Genomic DNA, 21,801 nt, shown 5'->3' with positions numbered 1-21,801 from the left:
ATCTGAGTGCTCGGAGGGGATCTTGAAGCAGAACTGATACCCTGTGTGGAAGGGATGCAGAAGATTGAAATCTTGGTTTTCAGTCTTATAAATAATGATGGTTCATTTTATTTTTATTCTAGCAGATGATAGGATCATCACTGAAGAGGTCACTCCTCAGCAGGAAGGTCCTGAAAAGACAGAACCACACTGGACATTAGCCGGGAGACCAGCAGGGGATATTGCCCAGAATACTGACTGTGGAAAAAATCTCTGAGAGTCAGGGCAGATCGGAAAGGAAAGAGGGAAATTCTGTAGGGAAGAACCAGGGTAAATCAGTTCACTGTGAAAGTGGTTTGGGGACACACAAGAGCATCATTGCCCAGGGAGAGAGTCCGAATACATGTATAGGATGTGCAAAAAGCTTCTGTCTGAGATCAAATCTTGCTACACACCAGAAACTCCACATGGGAGAAAAACCTTATAAATGTACTGGGTGTGGGAAAAGCTTTCTTCAGAACTCCAAACTTAGTCAGCACCAGGGAATCCACATGGGAGAGAAACCCTATAAATGTCTGGAATGTGGAAAAGGCTTCACTCTGAGCTCCACACTCATTCATCATCAGAAAATCCACAGGGGAGAGAGGCCCTACAGATGCACCGAATGTGGGAAAATCTTCAATAAACACTCAAAGCTTGCACAGCATCAGAGAATCCACACCAGAGAGAAACCCTTCAGATGTGTAGCATGTGGGAAAAACTTCAGTCGGAGCTCAACACTCATTTAGCATGAGAGAATCCACACAGGGAACAAACAGCATAAATGTGCTGAATGTGGGAAGAGATTATGTCAGAACTCAGACCTGATTGTACATCAGAGAATCCACACGGACGAGAAACTTTATGCATGTACTGAGTGTTGGAAAAGTTTTAGCTGCAGGTCAAGGCTTATTAAACATCAGAGGATCCACATAGGTCAGAGACCCTATAAGTGCCCTGAATGTAAGAAAAGCTTCTCCTGGAGCTCAGACCTTATTCATCACCAGACGGTCCACATGGAGGAGAAACCCTATAAATGCACTAAGTGTGGGAAAAGCTTCGGTCAGAAATTACAACTCTTCCAGCACCAGAAAATGGTGAGTACTGAGGGTCTGGGCTGACAAAAAGGGGACATCTTCTTACCATCCACTTGACATTTAAAAGCACACATAACGGAGGTAATTCTTAACAATGGGAGGAATTTAATTTATGGGTTTCAGAGTAACAGCCGTGCTAGTCTGTATTCGCAAAAAGAAAAGGAGTACTTGTGGCACCTTAGAGACTAACCAATTTATTTGAGCATGAGCTTTCGTGAGCTACACTTTGCAATTTAATACTCTCCCTTTCTCCAATTTTTTCCTCCTTCCCTCGTCTTTAAACAAAACAAGCCCACAAACCTACCTGACTCTCTCCATCTTTTGCAGTCTTTCTCTCTTCTCTTTTCTTTGCCGCTTCTCACTCTCCTTCATTGCATAAAACAAACCCACAAAGCTTTCAGGGGGGATATATGCAGATATATGCCTTCCCCTTGTATTCTGCCTCTTACACTCAGGATGCTTTTCACACTACCCTAATGCTGCTGCTCTGTCCTCTGCCACCCAGCTAGTTTCTGACCATTAGGGTTGTCAGCTGAGTAGGGAAATCTTCCTGTTTCAGATACAGATGACATTCGAGGAAGTGGCTGTGTACTTCACCCAGGAAGAATGGGCACTTTTGGATGAAAGGCAGAGAGAACTCTACAGGGACGTCGTGTGGGAGACATTTGAGACTCTGATCTCTCTGGGTGAATGATTGTTTTCATTGTTTAATAAATACTGCCCAACTATTTAACAAATGGTGACATCAACTGTTTTCTGTCTCATGAATAGGATTTCTGGTTCCCAAACCTGATGTGATCTTCCAGATGGAACGAGGGGAAGAACCGTGTGTCCCAGATCTCCAGGGCACCAAACAAAGAGAGGTTCTGAAAGCTACCCAGACAGGTAAAGAGTAAGTTGTTGAACCAACTGTGAAACTATCCACGAGTAAAGTATAATGCTGGAATTCCAAGATAGCCATCAGTTATTAATGTTTGGTGACCATTATAGTGTTTCACATTTCCAAAGGGCATTCATTTAGTGAATTGGTCAGAGTTGTGACTAGAATTTAGTCATTCCTGGATGCTAGCCCTGTGCTTAGTCCTTTAGTCCAATGGGTGTTAGGCATCTAAATACCATTAAGGATATGAGCCTTAGTCTTCATTACTCTGCTTCAGAATTGGCCCCACCCTTTCTCTAAAGATTTGGTTCCTGATTATCAGTCTCATAAATAGTTTTTAGATTTGGGATAAATCCTTTGCTGTTCTTAGTTCTGGCGTTTGAAATTGTTCTCCCCCAAAGAAATCATATATATTTTTATTCCAGCACATGATGCGATCTTCTTGAGTGAAAATAAGGAGGAGAATTCTCCCCTGATAATACACAAGAGAGAGAGACTGAACCTGTGTGCAGACCTTATTAAACATCAGAGATTGCAAATGGGAGAGAGACCCTATAGATGTTCTGACTGTGAGAAGAGTTTTAGTCGGAAATCAGATCTTACTCGACATCAGCGAATCCACACAGGAGAGAAACCCTATACATGTGCTCCGTGTGGGAAAAGCTTCAGCCAGAATTCATCGCTCACTCAACACCAGAGAACCCACGGGGGAGTGAAACCCTACCCCAGACTGAGCATGCCCACTGATTCCTGTAGAAGATACATTAATAATGCATGAGAGATCGGACAGAAATCAATGAGAGCTGCACTTTCTGGGGGCACATGGGCAATATGGGGCACTGCCCAAAACAAACAGATTAAAAACGATATCATATGAGGGAAGTGGGGCAGCAGTGATTAGGAGAGGGAGCATGTGCTAAGGTGATTGATCCTTTGGAGATCATTTTGTTGGCAAAATCCTTCCCCAGGAGGACAGTGGAACACCTAGAATTGATGAGAGAGGGATGGGAGGTATAAACCAGAATGTGAGGGAGCTGGATGCTAAGCACTATGTGCTAGAAGGAGCGGTCATTGTCGAGATTAGGGGATCGGGTGTGTAGAGCCAGAAGGAGAGCAATGTGGGTCCTGGGGGATCAAACATTTAGGGATCATTGTGGTTGTAACAATCTTGGGGTTCATTAAATAACAAACCAGTGAATGAGAAAGGAATACAATTTTAATAAAACAAACTGGAGAGCTAATGTGGTGAACTGCACGCAGCCATGTTGTGTACCCAACACCCTGCATCCAAGGAACATCTCCAAATTCCTTTGTCCATAATACTGTCCCTTATAAGGGAGTATCTCTAAATTATAATCTATAAACATATCTCTACATCTTCCCTCTTAAAGAGAAACGAATTAACCCATATATATATATATATAGCTAACAACTATCTAATAACACATGCATTAAATTCTCAACCTATGTAGTACATTTCCATAAACCCAATGTGTCATCTACCTAGTGAGGAGAGGTTACCAGCATATCACTCTTGATTGAGTCTTTACCAGTCAGTTTCTTCAAATACCCATTCCCCGGGCAGGTTAGCGAGTCTCTATGGTCTTTCAGGACATTTAATCTCCTGCTTTGGTCTTCTCAGTATCAACCTTTCATTACAGTCTGAGTTGTTCTCTTGTTCCTTGACAGTTTCTCCTTTGTGCATTGATGATAAAGGATCAGTCAGATGGGAAATGCCAGAGTCCACATCTATTATCAATGTGTTGGAACTTTCTGAGATTACTCGTAGATCCCTTTGGTTATGTTGAAATGTGTCTTCCTGGTCTGTCTGGTCTACATAAGACCTTGGATGCAGCTGTTCTTTAATGGTACCTCTTTGGTCTCAAGTATTAGAGGTGTGATTCCTTAGGCACACTCCATCACCTGGGTTAAGAGATGGGAGATCACAGGCCCTTTTGTTAAAATATTTCTGCTTCCACTTCTGATTTTCTTTCATCTTCTGTATGGTTTCATTGTCTTGAGATTTCAGTAAATTCTCAGTAATTGGTAAATTAGATCTGATCCTTTTTCCTATTAACATCAGAGCTGAGAAAAGCCATTCTCCAGGGGTGTACTTTGGTAAACCAGTAACACTTTATACAAATCATCCCCACTGTCAAAAGTCTTTTTCATAAGGTTCTTTACTGTCTGTATAAATCTTTCCACAAATCCATCTGATTGGGGGCAATTTGGATTTGATGTTTTGTGATGAAAACCCCAATCTATGGCAAATTTCCTAAAATCTGCCCTGGAAAGTTGCAGTCCATTATCACTAAAGACTTCATCTGGAATTCCATGTCTGGAGAAGATTCCCTTCAGGCCGACTATCACTGACTTACTATTAGTATTGTGCATTGTGCCAATGTCTGGATGCAGAAAATAATAATTTGTGACTCTTAAATAATCCTTTGGTTGCCAAGTAAATAAATCCATGCCTACCTCCTCATAAATCGTTTGTGGAACTGGATGAGGTCTCAGTCACTCTGCCTGTTGGCATGGCTTGTATTTCAAGCATGAAAAGCAGTTTCCGACCACATGAGTAATGTCATGATTGATCCATGGCCAGTGCAGCACCTCTCATGCTCATTGTTTGCACTTCTCAATTTCTAAATGACCCTTGTGGACTTCTGTAGCATTTCTTTACGAAGGCTCATTGTAATTACCACCTTAGTGCCCTTGAAAATCACCCCATCTATCACAGTAAGCTCATGTTTGCAGTTCAAATACTCTCTTATACTTGGACAGGAACTGCTTATTTCTTCAGGCCACCCTTTAATGATCACTTCTTTAAGGATTGCCAATGATTCATTTTGCTCCCTTTCCTCTCTTATCTGTTGCAGTTTCCTGTTAGCTGTGGGAATTGACTTAACAATCAAATCCACATAGGCTTGCAGCTCTGTTTCTAAAGTCTTCTCTGGTTTCTCCCTTTGTCTCTTCTTTCAGTTACAAACATAGGAGTTAACTTCAAAATGACCACAGTTTCCTTCTCATTCAGCACTTCTGACACCATGTAACGATCGTGACACCATGTAACGATCATTAAATAGCAAACCAGTGACTGAGAAAGGAACAAAACTTTAATAAAACACACTGGACAGCTACTGTGGTGAACTGCCGCACACAGCTCTGCAAAGCTCCCAAACCCCACCCCCAACGCCCCCAGAGCACTTCTCCAAATTCCTTTGTCCATAATACTGTCCATTATGAGGGAGTGTCTCTAAATTATAATATTCTACAAACATATCTCTCCAAGTGTGGTGTTTGTTTTGAAGGGGACATAGCTGGGTGTTGTGTTGACAATCAGCTTGGGTAGCAGGAGAGTGGAACATAGTGAAATAAAAGCGGGAGATTATTTTAAACAACTTGATTACTGTGATTACAGCATTGAAGGTGTCCATGTATCCCGACTATACTCCCTCCGAGGCTTTTGATTGCCATTAGATGCTGTGACGCTCTGTACCTCGGGGGAACACCCTACACCCCATGTTCATCTTTATAAAATGATTGTGTGGTATCCAATGCAAAGTTTGTCATGTTGGGTGTCTTCAGAAGGCTCATGATGCACTGAGCATGGTTTGTATAGTGATGTTATAGTAATTGTTACAGTAATATTATAGGTTATAATTTCATGTATATAGTTGTTTTTTTTTGAAACAGAAAAAATTTTATTTGTAACACTTACAAAAAATTACCAAGGAAAACAAAACAAACTATGCAACAAAACAATGCAAACAGAAGGTATAACACAGCAGCTTTCAGGAGGGAGAAGTGTTCAGGCTAGCCTGGGCCCAGAGCGGGGGGGCTTCCTCGACACTCATGGTCTTCCACCCTCCTGAGTTACCTGGTGGCCTAGAGTGGGGGGGCTTCCTCGACACTCGTGGTCTTCCACCCCCTCGAGTTACCTAGTTCATGTATATAGTTATGAGGATGAAAATGTATCCTCATGGCTTAAGGCAAGCCAGGCAAAAACTCTTCAAGAGCAGAGAGGCAGACCCCATCAGGGCAGGTATGGGACAAACCCAGCCCAGCCTCACAGGAACAAAGGGCGCTGGCCTAGGGGGCAATGTAGGGAGCCAAGGTGGCTCCCCTCCAAACCAGAGGGTAAAGAGCCACCCTCTGGGCCTGAGTGGGCTGGGCCAGGCCAAGCTTCCGCCAATCCCCGGAAGGGGAAGGGTGGGACAGGAAGTACAAAGGGCGGGGCCCTCTGCCCAGTGAGGAGAGCACCAGGGAGGGAGACAGACATAGGCTGCTCCCTCGTGATCCTGCTGCTGACCCAGGCGAAGCCCTGGGCAAGGAGGAGCCTGACTGGGGGGAAGGCCTGTGGCAACCAGGGCTGCTGGCCGCTGAATACCCAGAGGATCTGGAGGGGCCTGACTGCAGCCCGGGCCAGCATGAGTCCAATACCGAGGGGGAGCGGGAGTGGCCCGCAGCGGACTACCCGGAGGAACCGGAGCTGCCCGCAGTGGAATACCCGGAGGAGACGGAGGATCCGGAGCTGCCCGCAGCGGAATACCCGGAGGAGATGGAGGGACCGGAGCGACCCGCCTGAGAGAGACCGGGTAGGAAGTAGCCCAGGGGCCGAACTACACCGTGGGGTGGGTGTGTTTGGTCAGTGGGCGCGGACTGCCCCGCTGACCCAGTGGCGGGACCTTCAGCTCCCGCCACTGTCAGGGCCCTGGGCTGGAACGCAGTGGAGTTGGGTGGGCCTGCGTTCCCCTACCCCGGAGCTCCCCTGCCTGAGGGGCGAGCTACTGACTCTTGCCAGCGCTCCCCTGCCTGAGGGGCATGCTACTGACTCTTGCCGGCGCTCCCCTGCCTGAGGGGCACGCTACTGACTCCGGCCAGCACACCTTCCCGCTAATTCCCCAACGCCCGGAAGGTGTGACCGAGGCTGGCCACGGAGACCATAGCTCTCCATCGCCCCTAGGGGCTCGGAGGACCGACCGACACCTGTCACAGGCAACAAAAGAATCTGTTAGACTCTTGAGGAAGTCACCCTCCTTCCTTTGGTCAGTTTGGAACTGCGATGAGGTAACTGACTCTGAAGGGTGGGGCAAATCCAAGAGGGAAGAAAGGACATGATAAAAGGGAGAGACATTTGCCATCCTCTCTCTCTCTCTTCCACCTACATCTACAGACATCACACTAAGCGACTGAAGTGCTGATCAAAGGGGAGAGCCAGGCTGAATAGCAACCAGCCAGCCTGTGGTGAGAACCATCTAAGTTTGTAAGGACACTGAAAGTATTAAGATCAGTTTAGAATGCATTTTGCTTTTATTTCATTTGACCAAATCTGACTTGTTATGCTTTGACTTATAATCACTTAAAATCTATCTTTATAGTTAATAAATCTGTTTCTTTATTCTACCTGAAGCAGTGTGTTTGGTTTGAAGTGTGTCAGATACTCTCCTTAGGATAACAAGCCTGGTACATATCAATTTCTTTGTTAAATTGAAGAATTCATATAAGCTTGTAGCATCCAGCGGGCATAACTGGATACTGCAAGCCGGAGGTTCCTAGTGTTGTGTCTGGGATCGGAGATATTGGCTAGTGTCATTTGGTTGCACAATCCAAGGAGCAGCTTACATGCCAGAGGCTGCGCGTGAACAGCCCAGGAGTGGGGGTTCTCACAGCAGAGCAGAGTAAGGCTGGCTCCCAGAGTCAAGGATTGGAGTGACCTAGCAGATCACCGGTCCAGATGACACCAGAGGGGAACGTCACAGATGCCCAGATCCTACACCCAATACTTGGTATTTTTCATAACACTTTAGTTTGCAGTGTTTAGTTTGCAATGTCTACTCAGATGCAACAAGAACTCTTTCTTCAATATTCTGTGTTGCTTAATCCTTGGTGCTAGAGTCAGCTGTTGTGTTTAAAAAGTGCTCTGGAACATCCTCTTAAGGAATCCCAAGGAAAACAGTTGTTCTCTGGGTGAATGTCAAATTTCTCCAAGATCTCTTGGGGACAATGAAAGATTCCATTATTAGAGATGTCGTGCAGGCATAGATCTTAATCTTCGTGCCTCTATTAAAGTTGACAGTATATCCTCACCTCGTGTTCTGTGTTCAGTTTGAATCCTTCATCAGCAAAAGAGAGCAGCAACAGAAATGTAATGGAGAGGGACAGCAGGACTGATTAGGTGCATCAGAGTGGTGACTGGAAAATAAGGTCTCATATGAGGAGATATTAAAAGGACTAAGACTATTAATTTTGGAAGAATAGTAAGAGATATAGGATGAAGGCCAAACAGGTGCCCTTTTTCCCCCCTTCACATTTGTAAGCAGATGGGGACATTTGGGTTACTGTACTCTGCTCCCCTGACACCAGCACCTTAATCTTAACCAGAGATTGCCAGTGTTATGGGGAGAAATTTCTAAAGGAAACTCCCTTGTAAGAGCTCTTCATCAAGCCCCCAGTTCCTTTTACTATTTCCAAAGCTAGAGTCAGATTCTAGGAGACCCAGACATAAGCCCATGTGTCACTTCTTTTAAAGTTGGGGCCGCTATTGCTACTGGAATATACGTAATAATGAATATGAGGCTGCAAAGCAGGGAAAGTTTTCTGCCCCTATTTGTTGGTTAAAGAATCATAAGAAAAGGATAAGTCCTGAGGCTCCAGGCACTAGGACTATTCAGAAACCTGAGATGAAGCCCCTTCGTATTCTTCAGAGGTTTTTTCTTGCTTAGACAACACAATGAGACTGGGAATGGTATGATAGCACCAGCTGGTTTATCTCAGTCTTATTCCACTTCTCCCCTCCAAGAACCTTGCATCAGGCTAGCAATGAGCGTACATACTCAGGGGGACCGGGCAAACTTGGACAGCATGCACTGAAGCCCATGTTGCTGCATCTTCATTGCTATTTTTAGCTGTGCTAACTAAATTAAAGCTTGCACAGGTATGCTTACATTGCTGCAATCAAATCTCCAATGGCAGTATAGACGTATCCATAGAGTCAGCTGGCAACCAAACACTGGGAGACTGGAGAGAAGGGGTTTTAGGCCTGGATCTGAGAGCAGCTACAGCACATTCACGCCAGTCTTTCAGGCTGACTGGTTTGTCCCTTGAGAGGAGAAGCCCTGCCCACCACATGGCCTACAAGGACAGAGACTCCTAGGCACAAGATCCCACAGCAGGCAGGTATCAGTCACCCCCACAAAGGGGAGGAGAGAGAATTAATCTGGGGCACAGGCTGGAGAGGCAGTTTGGAGAGTGTACCAGTTTAGTTGGGTGTCTGAAGTTTGTTACTCTGGGCTCCCATGGGTCTCCTTTGAAGCAATTTACCAGTGGTGGCCCCTTTAATGTTCGTTTGAGTTTGTCCCTACCCACTAGGTAGCTGGCAACGGTGCCAGAAGTCAATCTGCCTGTGGTAATCATTGATGGGGGAATTCCTCCCCCCCCCCACAAAGGCTGGCAAATATGGTTGGAATTAGAGACAACCTGGCAAACAGGGGTGGTCCCACCACCAGTAGTGTAACAAACAGGGTTTGGGGAGCCCAGAGCGGGACCCATGGGATGACGGATACTGGTGGGCTGATTTACATAAGTGGCCCCGGGTGGCTCTGCAGTGGCCTGCCTCAGTTTCCCCTTTTGGTTCCTCAATAACAGCCCTTCCTGGGGTCTGGTTTTAATAACATAAAGTTAAAAACAAACAGTTTTTCATCCAACCTTAACCTGATCACTGCCCCTCCTCCCTGAGATACTGTCCCTTCTTCAGGTCTCCGAGAGTCTGGAGAAGAATCAAGTCCTGGCCCACCTTCTTTGCCTTCTCTCCTTTTTTTTCTTCCTGAAGATGATGGCAAGTTTGAAGACCCCAGCCGTAAACCATCCCCTTCCAGCCCATATAGTTTGGGAAAACTTGTCTCTGATTCTGATTATAGTCCATGGCTGCCACCAAGTTGCTTTGCATAAAAGGGGGTATGGCTTATTCTGTGTCCTCCAATGGGAGCAGGTGCTAATTTGCATATCAAATAGGCTCAGTAAGGATGCATGTCTGCCATTATATCTGAGGAAAGTCTTGTTAAGTATAAATCTGGTCATTGCTATTGTATCTCTACCATTATCTTTAGGGTTTAAAATACTGTTGGTAAGCGTGAAAGAAAGTTTCCTTGATATTAGCATATATCTTCTACTTTTGGTGCAGTTACGCTGGGAAGGATAGTTTGTGTAATTACAGCTCCTTTAATGTTTTTAAAGGGCTTTTTCTGCCGGGATTGGGCTGGGGATTTGTGTCAGGCATCTTCCTTTGGCTGGTTTGAAAGATGGTTATTGCTGATTTTTCTGTTTCTGCTGTTCAGTTTAATTTATACCTGTGAATTATGGAAGTAGTATAATCTGCTCTTTGATTTGCTGCTCCTTGGTTACCAGACTTGAATCTGACTAAAGCCTAGGAGTTTTATCTCTAAGGTCTTTCCGATTGTTGTTTGGTGGGGAGTGAGGTAGTGGAGTTGGGAAGAAAAGTACCAGGTAAGGTCTGGGCTAGTGCACAAGCTAAAGAAGTAGAGGCAGCCATCAACCTCTGAAGACGTGTCTGGAGGCACCCAAATAATACTGAGTTTTGACTTCTAAGGAGCAAATGAATTCACTGTGGTAGGTGGGCTGTAGGTGGCCAGAAAGGCCATTGCTAGCTCGTTTTTTTCTTTTCTTTTTAAAGAAAGTTTCTAGAGCTCATGGATCTAAAGAAAGCTTTGAAAACATGACCCTGGTGTAGCTGATGCTGACAAGTCTGGAGACTGCCTGGTACAACAGCTCTGTGTGGGGTGAATTTCCTCAATTGTCTCAGTGGTACGTTAATTTCTTTGCCCGCCCCCCCCCCCCCCCCCCCGTCAACACCAGCCCACCTGGAGAAGAGCAGAGCAGGGTAAGTCCTTCAGCCCAGGCAGCCACTGGGATGGATTTGTGGTTAAGTAGTAGGGGTCCCTGTGATCCTGCTCCTGTCTCTCTGCAGGATGGGATCTGAGAGAGGACCCCTGCGACCATTCCTGCTGCTCCTAAAAGGGTGAGTAGGGTGGGGCGGGCTCTGTTGCTGCTCCTTGGGACAGAAATTTGCCCCATGCCACTACTGCCTTTCTGGTGGGGGAAAAGGGGGGTGGTTTTCTTCCAGTTCTGTTCTTTGTAGGGGTACAACCAGAGTGTGAAGGCCAAGGAATGGGGCTGGACCACTACAGGACCCAGCATTGCCTTTATCTGGCCAAGTCTGTGTTTGGGGAGGAGTACATTAAATCTCTAACACTGTGGATTTGCTCAGTTGCCACCATTGCTGCTGAGCCTTCAGTGGAGCTGAGAGAGGAAAAGACACTATTTGCAATGGGGGGAGTCGATGCATTTTTTTTAAAACCTTGAGGTGCAAATAGCAGAGTGGTTCTCAGACTTCATTGCACCGCCACCCTCTTCTGACAACAAAAATTACTACATGACCCCAGGGAGGGGGAAGCCTGAGCCCTGCTGCCCTGGGCAGGGCCAAAGCCAAAGCCCATGTGCTTCAGCTACGCTGCCCAGGGATGAAACCAAAGCCTGAGCTCTGCCACTCAGGGCTGCAGCCTTTGGGCTTTGGACCCAGGCGGTGGGGCTCAGGCTTCGGCCCTGAGCCCGAGCAAGTCTAATACCTGCCCTGGTGACCCCATTAAAAAGGGGTCATGACCCACTTTGAAAACCTCTGAAATAGCAGCTGTGCCTGTTAACCCTAGCATTTGCATTTCTACAGCTACAGCAGTGGCTGTAACCCAGAGAATCACCACCCTAGGCCAGGCCTGAAATCTTTTGTCCAGTTAAAAGCTCCTTCGTCTATCGATTCATGAATGAATGCAAGTATGAAGACCCCCAGGTGCAAATGGTTCCCTTCCATTCCTCATCCTGACTGGCTTCGTAGGGAGCAGTTCCTGAGCATTGCCCAGGGACTCTGTGACAACTGGTGGCAGTGGTGGGATGTACTGCACCCCATGGATGGCACTTCCTGCAGTAAGTGACTGGGGAGCAGTAAAACGAAGGGGGATTGACGAGGACCAGATGTGCTGAAGGCTCAGAGAGGAGTGGTTTTGGGGGGCGGTTAACCCCTGGGAGTGTGTGACCAGCGAGAAGGACTGTGCAGTAATGGGGTCCCCCTAGGGACTGCGGTGAGCAGTCTCGGGGTGGAGGAGCCTGCAGCTTGGCCCTGGGAGAGAGAAGGACTTTTGCAGTAACAGGGTTCCCCTGGGGATTGCAGCAAGCGGTCCCAGGGGCGGAGGAGTCTGCAGCTCGACCCTGGCAAAGAGGTGGTGTCCTCGAGAAGGCCTGGCACACTAGGGGTTCTCCCTGGAAACCATGGGGAGCTAAGAGCACACAGGCCTCGAGCCCACAACAACTTGGGAACAGCAGAGTAATGGCCTATCACCATCTCCTTAAGAAGGTCATTGTAACCCTGTGTAAAAACAGAGGGTTGCGCGTTAGAAAGTTCACCAAAGCACAGTTAATTGTGCAGCTGGATGAAGATGACCGCATTAAGGAACAGATTCCTGACCCAAATGGGGCTATAGCAGGACCTGGGAGCAGCTGGAGTAGTAGCCAGGCATCCCCAAGCCCCCCGACACACCTGCCCTCCAGGGCTCTGCAACGCTGATACACCCTTATCCCACCACCTAGATACTTAAGAACTGCATAGGGGAACACCGAGGCACCCCCACAATATTCAGAGAAAACATTAAGAACAGTCCCACTTCATCACAGGGGCTCCCTGTGATACTGCTCCTGTCCCTTTGCAGGATGGAGTCTGAGAGGACCCCTGCAACCATTCCTGCTATTCCTGAAAGGGTGAAGTGGGGCGCAGCGGGGTCTGTTCCCGCTCCTTGGGACAGAAATTTGCCCCATGCCACTTCTGCCTTTCTGGTTGGGAAAAGGGGGGTGGTTTCCTTCCAGTTCTGTTCTTTGTGAGGGTACAGCCAGAGTGTGAAGGCCAAGGAATGGGGCTGGGCCACTACAGGGCCCAGAATTGCCTTTATCTGGCCAAGTCTGTTTTTGGGGAGTACATTAAATCTCTAAAGTTTTGGATTTGCTCAGTTGCTTCCACTGATGCTCAGCTTTCAGTGGAGCTGAGAGAGGAAAAGACACTATTTGCACTGGGGGAGTTTATGCCTTTTTGAAATCTTGAAGTGCAAAATGCAGCTGTTCCTGTTAACACTAGCATCTGTACTTCTACAGCTACAGCAATGGTTGTAATCCAGAGAATCACCAGCCTAGGCCAGGCCTGAACTCTTGTCCAATTAAAAGGTCCTTTATCCATGAATGAATGCAAGTAAGAAGACCCCAGTTGCAAATGGTTCCCTTCCATTCCTCATACTTTGGTAAAGTTTGTCTCTGATTTTGGAGATTCAGTACCATGTCTCCAAAGCATCCCACCAACCACCTGTGTTTGGGAGGAGCTGTGGCTTATTCAGTGTCCTCCAATTGGAGCAAGTGCTAATTTGCATACCACAGGGGACTATTAAATAGGCCTTTTGACATTATTTTTGGGGAAATACTGGTTAAGAATGAATCACACAGTTATTTAATTTCTAGTGTTATCCATCAGTTTGAATTACTGTTGGGGGGTGGGGGAGAGAGAGACAGAGGGAGAAATGGAGTTGAGTCACCCTGACCTTAGGAGATATCATCCAGGTGTGGGCAGTCACACTGGGCAGTGTAATTTGTGTAACTGTAGCTCTTTTAGTATTTGTTCAACAGGGGTTTCTGCTTTTGTAGAAGACCCTTATTTAGAGAGCTTGAAAGAAAAGAATTGTTGTGTTAATGTGTCTTTGTTTTCTTGTGTTGTGGTTCTGTCTCTTTAAATTAGTCTCTGTTGGGGAGGTATGGGGGGAGAGAGGTCCTTAGTATCTTATTATTCACTCTTTTGTAATGTAAGTTTCTAGCACTTACAGCTGTAAAGAAACCCTGGGAGATATTGGTGTAATTAATGGAATGATGACTCTGCAGATTGCCTGAAATAAAAACTCTGTGAGGGGTTAATTTCCTGAGTTGTCTTAATGGTATGTGAATTTCTTTGCTCTCAGAGTACTGCCTACAGCAACCCAGTCATGGACTTTGTGTGAGGCAGAAGGAGAACAGTAGAGCCAGCTAAGTGCTTCCACATAAGCAGTTACTGGGATGGATTTTTGGTAAGTACTAGGGGCCCTTGTGATGCTGCTCCTGCCTTTCTGTGGGGTGGGGTCAAACACAGCCTCTACAGCTAGAGGCTGAGTAATGGCTGTAATACGGTGAATCACCAGTCTAGGCCAAGCCTAAAAACATTCATGCACATTTAAAAAAAAAAAAATCTGTCTGAAGACAATCACAGGTTTGAAGACCCAGCTGCACATCATTTCCTACCAGCCCATATAGTTTGGAAAAGTTTGTCTCTGATTCTGATTATTTTCCATGACTACCATCCAGCTGCTTTGCCTAAAAGGGTGTGTGGCTTATTCCATGTCCTCCAATGGGAGCAGGTGCTAATTTGCATACCCAATAAAACTAAAACTTTGCCATTATTGGGGAAATCCTTTTTCAGTGTGAATCCCCTCATTGTTATTTCCTCTCTACTGTTTGGTGAGAGAGAGAGATGAGTCATCTTGATAGTAGCATATATCTTCCAGATTTGGGTATTTACTCTGAGAATCATAGTTTGTGTAACTGTAGCTCTTTTTTTGTTCAGTAGTGTTTCTTCTTTTTGAAAAACTCTTATTAGGCTAGTTGGAAAGAAAGGAATTGATTTCTCTGTCTTTTGCTGTGTAAATATGTTTACTTTTATAATTTAGAAATAAAATAGAATATAATGGCTCAGCTGTTCTATTTTTTTACAGTCTCAGCTGGATATGCCCATGCTGATGTAACCTAGTCTCACTACACTTATTGTCAAATGGAGTAAACCCACATTAAACTCCTTATAACCTTGTTTTGTTTCCTATTGTGGAGTGTCCAACCATCTGACGATTTCAACATCTTCATTACCATGGTGGACCGCATACTGATTTCCTTTCTTGCAGCTGGTCAAGTCTCTTTTTTTGCATTAATTAAGATAGGTTGAATTATAGTTTTACATGCTATGCCTTTTAATAATATTGGCATCTTTTTGTCATGTAGAAGTGTGGTCAACTCCCACCATGTGTACTAAGCAGCTTTAGTACGATGCCAGGCATCATTCAGGAGGGCACCATCATTAGCAACCATCGATCTTAGGTATTTAAATTTTCACTCTTCTGACCCCTCTGGCTGTGATATCCTTTATGGTGAGCCCTCCACCCTCAGTTATCCTAGGTTTCTTTTACCAACATCCACTATAAATCCAGCCCGCTCAAAATTATGTTGCTTCTGTTCAGAATTGGCTGGCAGGGTCTCTCAATCTTCTGCTGCTAACACAGGAATATGTGCAAACAGCATGTTCCAAGTGAGCTCCCTTTGTATATTCTCATTGATCACATCCATGACAAAAAAGGCTCAACACTGACTTCTGATGAGGGCCAGTGTGTACTGGAAATTCTTTACTGTAGTCCCATTTAATTTTGACTACAATATTCACTCTATCGTACATATCCTGGAAAGATGGACATATCTTTCCAGCACACCTCTTTGCCACAAACTCCACTAACCTAATTTTCTTGGTACACGATAATGACCTTTTCCAGATCCACAAAAACCATACCCAGTTGCAGTATCTTTTTTTAATCTGAACTAGAGCTGTCGATTAATCACAGTTAAATCATGCGATTAACTCAAAAATATTAATCTCTATTAAAAATTATTCAGTTTTAATTGCACTGTTAAACAATAGAATACCAATTGAAATTTATTAAATATTTTAATTTTTTCTACATTTTCAAATATATTGATTTCTATTACAACACAGAATACAAAGTGCACACTGCTCACTTTATATCTTTATTACAAATATTTGCACTGTAAAAATGAGTATTTTTCAATTCACCTTATAGAAGTACTGTAATGCAATCTCTTTGTCATGAAAGTGCAACTTACAAATATTAATTTGTTGCTACATAACTGCACTCAAAAACAAAACAATACAAAACTTTAGAGCCTACAAGTCCACTCAGGCCTACTTCTCATTCAGCCAATTGCTAAGACAAACAAGTTTGTTTACATTTATGGGAAATAATGCTGCCTACTTCTTATTTACAGTGTCACCAGAAAGTGAGGAACAGGCATTCACATGGGACTTTTGTAGTCAACATGGCAAGGTATTTACATGCCAGATACGCTAAGCATTCGTAGGCCCCTTCATGATTCGGCCTCCATTCCAGAGGACATGAGTTAATTAAATATGTGACTGAACTCCTCGCGGGAGAATTGTATGTCTCTAGCTCTATTTTATCTGCATTCTGCCAAATATTTCGTGTTATAGTAGTCTTGGATGATGACTCAGCACATGTTCATTTTAAGAACAATTTCGCTGCAGATTTGACAGAACACAAAGAAGGTACCAATGTGAGACTTCTAAAGACAGCTACAGCACTTGACCCAAGGTTTAAGCATTTGAAGTGCCTTCCAAAATCTGAGAGGGAAGAGGTATGGAGCATGCTTCAGAAGCCTTAAAAGAGCAATATTCCAATGTGGAAACTACAGAATCCGAACCACCAAAAAAGAAAATCAACCTTCTGCTGGTGGCATCTGACTCAGATAATGAAAATGAACATGCATTGGTCCGCTCTGCTTTAGATTGTTATCAAGCAGAACCTGTCATCAGAATGGATGCATGTCTTCTGGAATGGTGGTTGAAGCATGAAAGGACATATGAATCTTTAGTGTGTCTGGCATGTAAACATCTTGCGATGTCAGCTACAACAGTGACCTTGTAAATAAGAAGCGGGCAGCATTATCGCCGGTAAATGTAAACAAACTTGTTTGTCTGAGCGATTGGCTGCACAAGAAGTAGGACTGAGTGGACTTGTAGGCTCTAAAGTTTTACAATGTTTTGTTTTTGAATGCAGTTATTTTTTGTACATAATTCTACATTTGTAAGTTCCACTTTCATGATAAAGAGATTGCGCTACAATATTTATATTAGGTTAATTGAAAAATACCATCTTTTGTTTTACAGTGCATATATTTGTAATAGCAATAAATATAAAGTGAGCACTGTACACTTCGTATTCTATGTTGTAATTGAAATCAATTTATGTGAAAATGTAGAAAACATCTGAAAATATTTAAACAAATAGTATTCTATTATTAACAGTGCAATTAATCATGATTATGTTTTTAATCACTTGACAGCCCTTCTCTGAATTTCTCCATGAGGATGCATAGTGCAAACTCAAATTCACACTGACCCTTTCACATTTCAACCATTATAGGCAGATGCTTTACAATGATCTTCTCCAATACTTTCATAGCATGTGATGGCAGCTTAACTGGGTAATAATTAGCTCACAGTGTAATATCTGCTTTATGTTTAAAAATAGGCACCGCAGAGCTTTTACGCCATTCATCTGGTATTTTCCTTTTCTTGAGGATATCATTGAACAAATTTGCAAAATACTGGATGCTCTCCCTTTCCAGTGACTTCACTGTATCCATTGGTACAGGTCCTAAGTGCCTCTGGAAACTTTTCCTCGCTTCTCAATCTTTCATGCCCTGGTTTGGTTTACATGTTCTTGATTCTTCCCTTGGGTTGTCCTCATTTATTACTCTTTCAAAATAAAAATTGAGGATTTGTGTGTTTCAAAAATGATTAGCTGAGGCATTTCTGTGTATCTCTGTAGGGTGGTAGATTAATTTGTTGACAGGTGGTTTGTATATGAGGAAGGGAGGGCAGGGATGGATTGAGGCCTAAGCACTATTGGCCAGTACCTAGAACAACAGTTCCTGGTATTACGTGACTACATCAGTATCTCACCCTTTGTGGGTTTGCTTTGTTAAAATACATTTCCAGCTCTTGTGGTAGTGAAGAAAAGCTTGAAGACATGACCTCAGTGTAACCAATGCAGGAACGTCTGCCTGAGTGTGTCAACAGCCTGAAAAATCAGCTCTGTGAAGGGTGAATTTCCCCAATTGTCTCAATGGCATGTTGAGTTCTTTGCCCTCAGAACCAGGCAGGAGGAGAAAAGCGCAGCAGGCCAAGCCCTTCCTCACACGCAGCCACTACTATGGATTTCTTTTGTCTGCCAAGGGAGCCTCTGCTGCTGCTCCTCCCTCTCTGTAGGGTCTATTCCCACTGCTCCTTAAAGATGGGGAGAAGGGAGGCTGCTGCCAATCTTTGGGGAAGAAAGTGGTCCTATGCCACTGCTCCTGTCTCTGCAGGTGGGGAAGAGGGTCCCCTTGCAGTGCTATTCCAAGGGGAGGGGCAGTGAATAAGGTAAGGCCATAATTGGACCCCTGGTTGCCTTAATCCAGCCGTGTGTATGTACGTGTGGTGGAGGAGGCAGTACATTAATTCACTGGGAGCTAGAATTAGGAATGACAGCATTTATTAATGGGAGTTCCCAGCTTCTCTTCTTTGGTTTGGGTTCCAGTAATATGACAGAGGACCCACCATGAACTCACCAATGGGTTGAGAACACCTGTGCCACTGGCAATCACTCTATGATCTTGTCTAGACTGGGAATTTGCACGCTTGCAGCCATTGGTGTAAACAAGCTATGCCAGTATTTGCACATCTGGACGCTGCTGCTTCTTGAAACTCTGGGGTAAGCTCCACTGGTGCAAATAGCAGCTTTGCCTGACGCCATGAAGGCTTACACTACTACAGCTATACCAACGGCTGAATCAGGCCTAAAATCACTTGTGCACGTTTTAAAAAAATATATAATTTTTGCATGTAGATGTTGGCCAGTACAAAGACCTCCCCCCTGCCACTCTTCATTGTTGGCATCTGAATGTGAATTGGGGGCTCAGGTACATTTCTCAGAGACCCCGATTCAGGCCATCTGCCTGAGAGGGGCAGGGCCTAGTGAGTGTCCTCCAATGGGAGGAAGGGCTAGTTTGCAAACCACGTAGGAGTATTAAGTATGCCTTTTGACATTATTTTGGGGGTAATTCTTTGTAAGAATAATTAAGTACTTTGTACTTTGAGGCCCAAGATTTGAAAATCCTGTAGATAACAGTGAGACATGTCACTCTGAGCTTAGTAACTGTTGTTCTGGGGTAGGTAGCATAACTTTTATTATTCTGTTTTTAAAGTGTTTATTCAGTAGGTTTTCTTTTTGTTATAAGGAAGCCATTGCAGGGGAGGGGCTGACAAATAGGTTTTTTTTGTTTTTAATTTTGGGTATTATCAATTTTGGTGTCTTATATTTAAACTCTAAGCTACTTTAAGGTTTGGAACTTTCCAGATGCATTCAGATTAAGATCATTTTCCCCAGTAGAAGTAGTTAGTGTCCTAGAATACCAGTAAAGTCTAGGACTGTGAGTTCTCTGGGTGTCTGTGTGTTTGTAATGTTGAGCTGGTCTTTTTCCGCAGACTTTGGATCCCTCTGTAGCTAGAGAGCTGTTTAGAGCACAGGCTGTACTTTCTGAGATGTTTGGAAGTACCTGGCGTGTCTTGGCACCACCATAAACGAACAGCAAATAACAATCAGATCTGCCCAGTTTCGGCAGTTTTCTTCTGTGGGTGACACTTTATGCAAATTATGAAATGAGCTAATTGGCATATTTCCCCATTTTTTTTATATATAGCCAGAAACTCAAGCTGATAGGCGGAATACCTTGTTCAAAGCAGTGGTGCAGGTGGGCCATGGAGCTGCACAAAGCTCTGGGTGGGACAATTGTCTGGGTGTTTGGCGGGAGGGGAAGATGCTGAGTGGGAAGCTGATGTGGGGTGTAGGTAGGCCAGTGCCTACTGGGACTGCTGATATCGCTGGCACACCAGGTAGGTGGTGCTGAAGCTCCAGGGAACTTCTGGGAGAGTAGAAGGTGCTGGGGCTGCTGGTGGGGAGCAAGTGCATGCTGTGGTGAAAAGGATTCTAGGGTAGGGGGTCAGCTGGATGGGAAGGTAGGGGGGTACTAGAACTCCTGGAGGAGGAGGTGCTGGGACTGCTGAGAGGATAGGGTCTCTTGCAGTGAGGGGCTGTTGGGGGTGAAGGGACTGTTCAGTTAGTGTGATTTGTGCTGGGGAAGCCTTCCCCACCTCACCCCCTGGTGGTGCTGGTCCTGTTGCTGCTGCAGCCTTCCTCTTACCACCGCTACTGCTGTCTCCCAGCTGCAGTGCCCTCTCCTGGCTTTGATCCACCGGGAGAGGAGTTGCACCCCAGCAGCATCTTGTGGCCACAGACACAACTGCAGGCAAATGCCTGCTGCCTTCCTGCAGCTCTGCTAGATATGTTGCAAGAACAGTCCCAATCCCTTGACGGACTCCATCCTGATCAGACTGTCTGTCCTCCAGATGTGCAGAGTGCACTCATCACTAGACTTTACCTTGTGAATCTGACCACCTTTGTCAAATATTGGGGGAAGAGTCCATATGGCTTTGGTGAGGCATGACTCTCCTTTACAAATCTATTAGCATTCTCTAAGGATGACCAGAAGTATGTAGATAAGGATGATCCAGTTGACATAGTGTACTTGGATTTTCAGAAAGACTTGACAAGGTCCCACATCAAAGGCCCTTAAGGAAATTATGTAGTCATGGGATGAGAGAAGGTCCTCTCATGGATCATAACTAAGGCTACGTTTTAGTCATGGGCATTTTTAGTAAAAGTCATGACCAGGTCACGGGCAGTAAACAAAAATTCATGGCCTGTGACCCTACACTATATAACCCTAACTAAAACTTTAGGTGGGGGCTATGGGTGCTGGGCAGGGGTGGTCTCGGGGGGGAGGGGCGGGCCTGCAGATGCTAGGGAGGTGGCCCAGGACCCCGGCTGGTGCTGGGGGGAGGAAAGGATTGTTGGGGCTGGCTGGCTACCAATGGGAGCTGTGGGGGCGGCGCCTGCGGGCGTGGACAGCATGGAGCCCCCTGGCCGCCCCACCCCTAGGAGCTGCAGGGACATGCCGGTGGGAGCCTGGGACAGACCTTGAGCCATCACTGGCCACTGCAGAAGTCACGGAGGTCATGGAATCCATGACTTCCTTGACCTCCATGACAGACACGCAGCCTTAATCATAACTGGTTAAAAGACAGGAAACAAAGGGTAGGAACAAAATGGTCAGCTTTCACAATGGAGAGTGGTAAATAGCAGTGTTCCCCAGGGGTCTGTACTGGGACTGGTACAGACTAACATATTCATAAATGATCTGGAAAAAGGGGTAAACAGTGAGGTGACAAAGCAGAGGGTGAAGAGTTACAAAGGGATCTCACAAAACTGGGTGACTGGGCAACAAAATAGCAGATGAAATTCAATTTTGATAAATGCAAACTAATGCATATTGGAAACCATAATCCCAACTATACATAAAAAATGATGGCATTTAAATTAGCTGTTACCACTCAAGAAAGAGATCTTGCAGTCATGGTGGATAGTTCTCTGAAAACATGTGCTCAATATGCAGATTCAAATCCTTCCTTTCCTTGATGTGAAGCAGGGTCTTGAACCCAGGTCTCCCATCTGAGTGCCCAGCCACAGGGTTATAGAGTCATCCTCTCTGGGCTTGGCTACATTTGCGAGTTACAGCACAATAAAAGAGCCCAGGATACCCTAGCTCACTACCCATCCACACTGGCAAGGCACATAGAGCGCTCTGACTCCGCGGCTACAGTGCTGCTGGTACTCCACCTCGGCGAATGGAATAACGTTTGCTGCATCCACAGTGCCAGTGTGGATGAGGTGTTGCTTTACTGCGCTCTGATCAGCCTCCGGAGACATCCCATAA

The 21,801-nt window shown here is 45.2% G+C and overlaps 1 protein-coding gene across 1 annotated transcript in view; it reads left to right on the top strand.

Annotated features, from left to right (window-relative positions):
- Positions 1-5,663, top strand: part of LOC144271394 (uncharacterized) — a 75,751-nt gene extending 70,088 nt beyond the window's left edge. Inside the window, 4 exon segments of the mRNA XM_077828770.1 lie at positions 201-1,115; positions 1,675-1,801; positions 1,887-2,000; positions 2,421-5,663. Of these exon segments, the coding sequence (XP_077684896.1) occupies positions 201-1,115; positions 1,675-1,801; positions 1,887-2,000; positions 2,421-2,773 (1,509 nt within the window). The 3' untranslated portion in view covers positions 2,774-5,663.
- The last annotated feature ends 16,138 nt before the right edge of the window (positions 5,664-21,801 follow it).

This window comes from Eretmochelys imbricata, chromosome 1 (genome assembly GCF_965152235.1).
Source record: "Eretmochelys imbricata isolate rEreImb1 chromosome 1, rEreImb1.hap1, whole genome shotgun sequence".
Lineage (NCBI taxonomy): Eukaryota > Metazoa > Chordata > Testudines > Cheloniidae > Eretmochelys > Eretmochelys imbricata.
The sequence above is the reverse complement of the archived record's forward strand: the minus strand, read 5'-3'. Positions and strand labels throughout refer to the sequence as shown.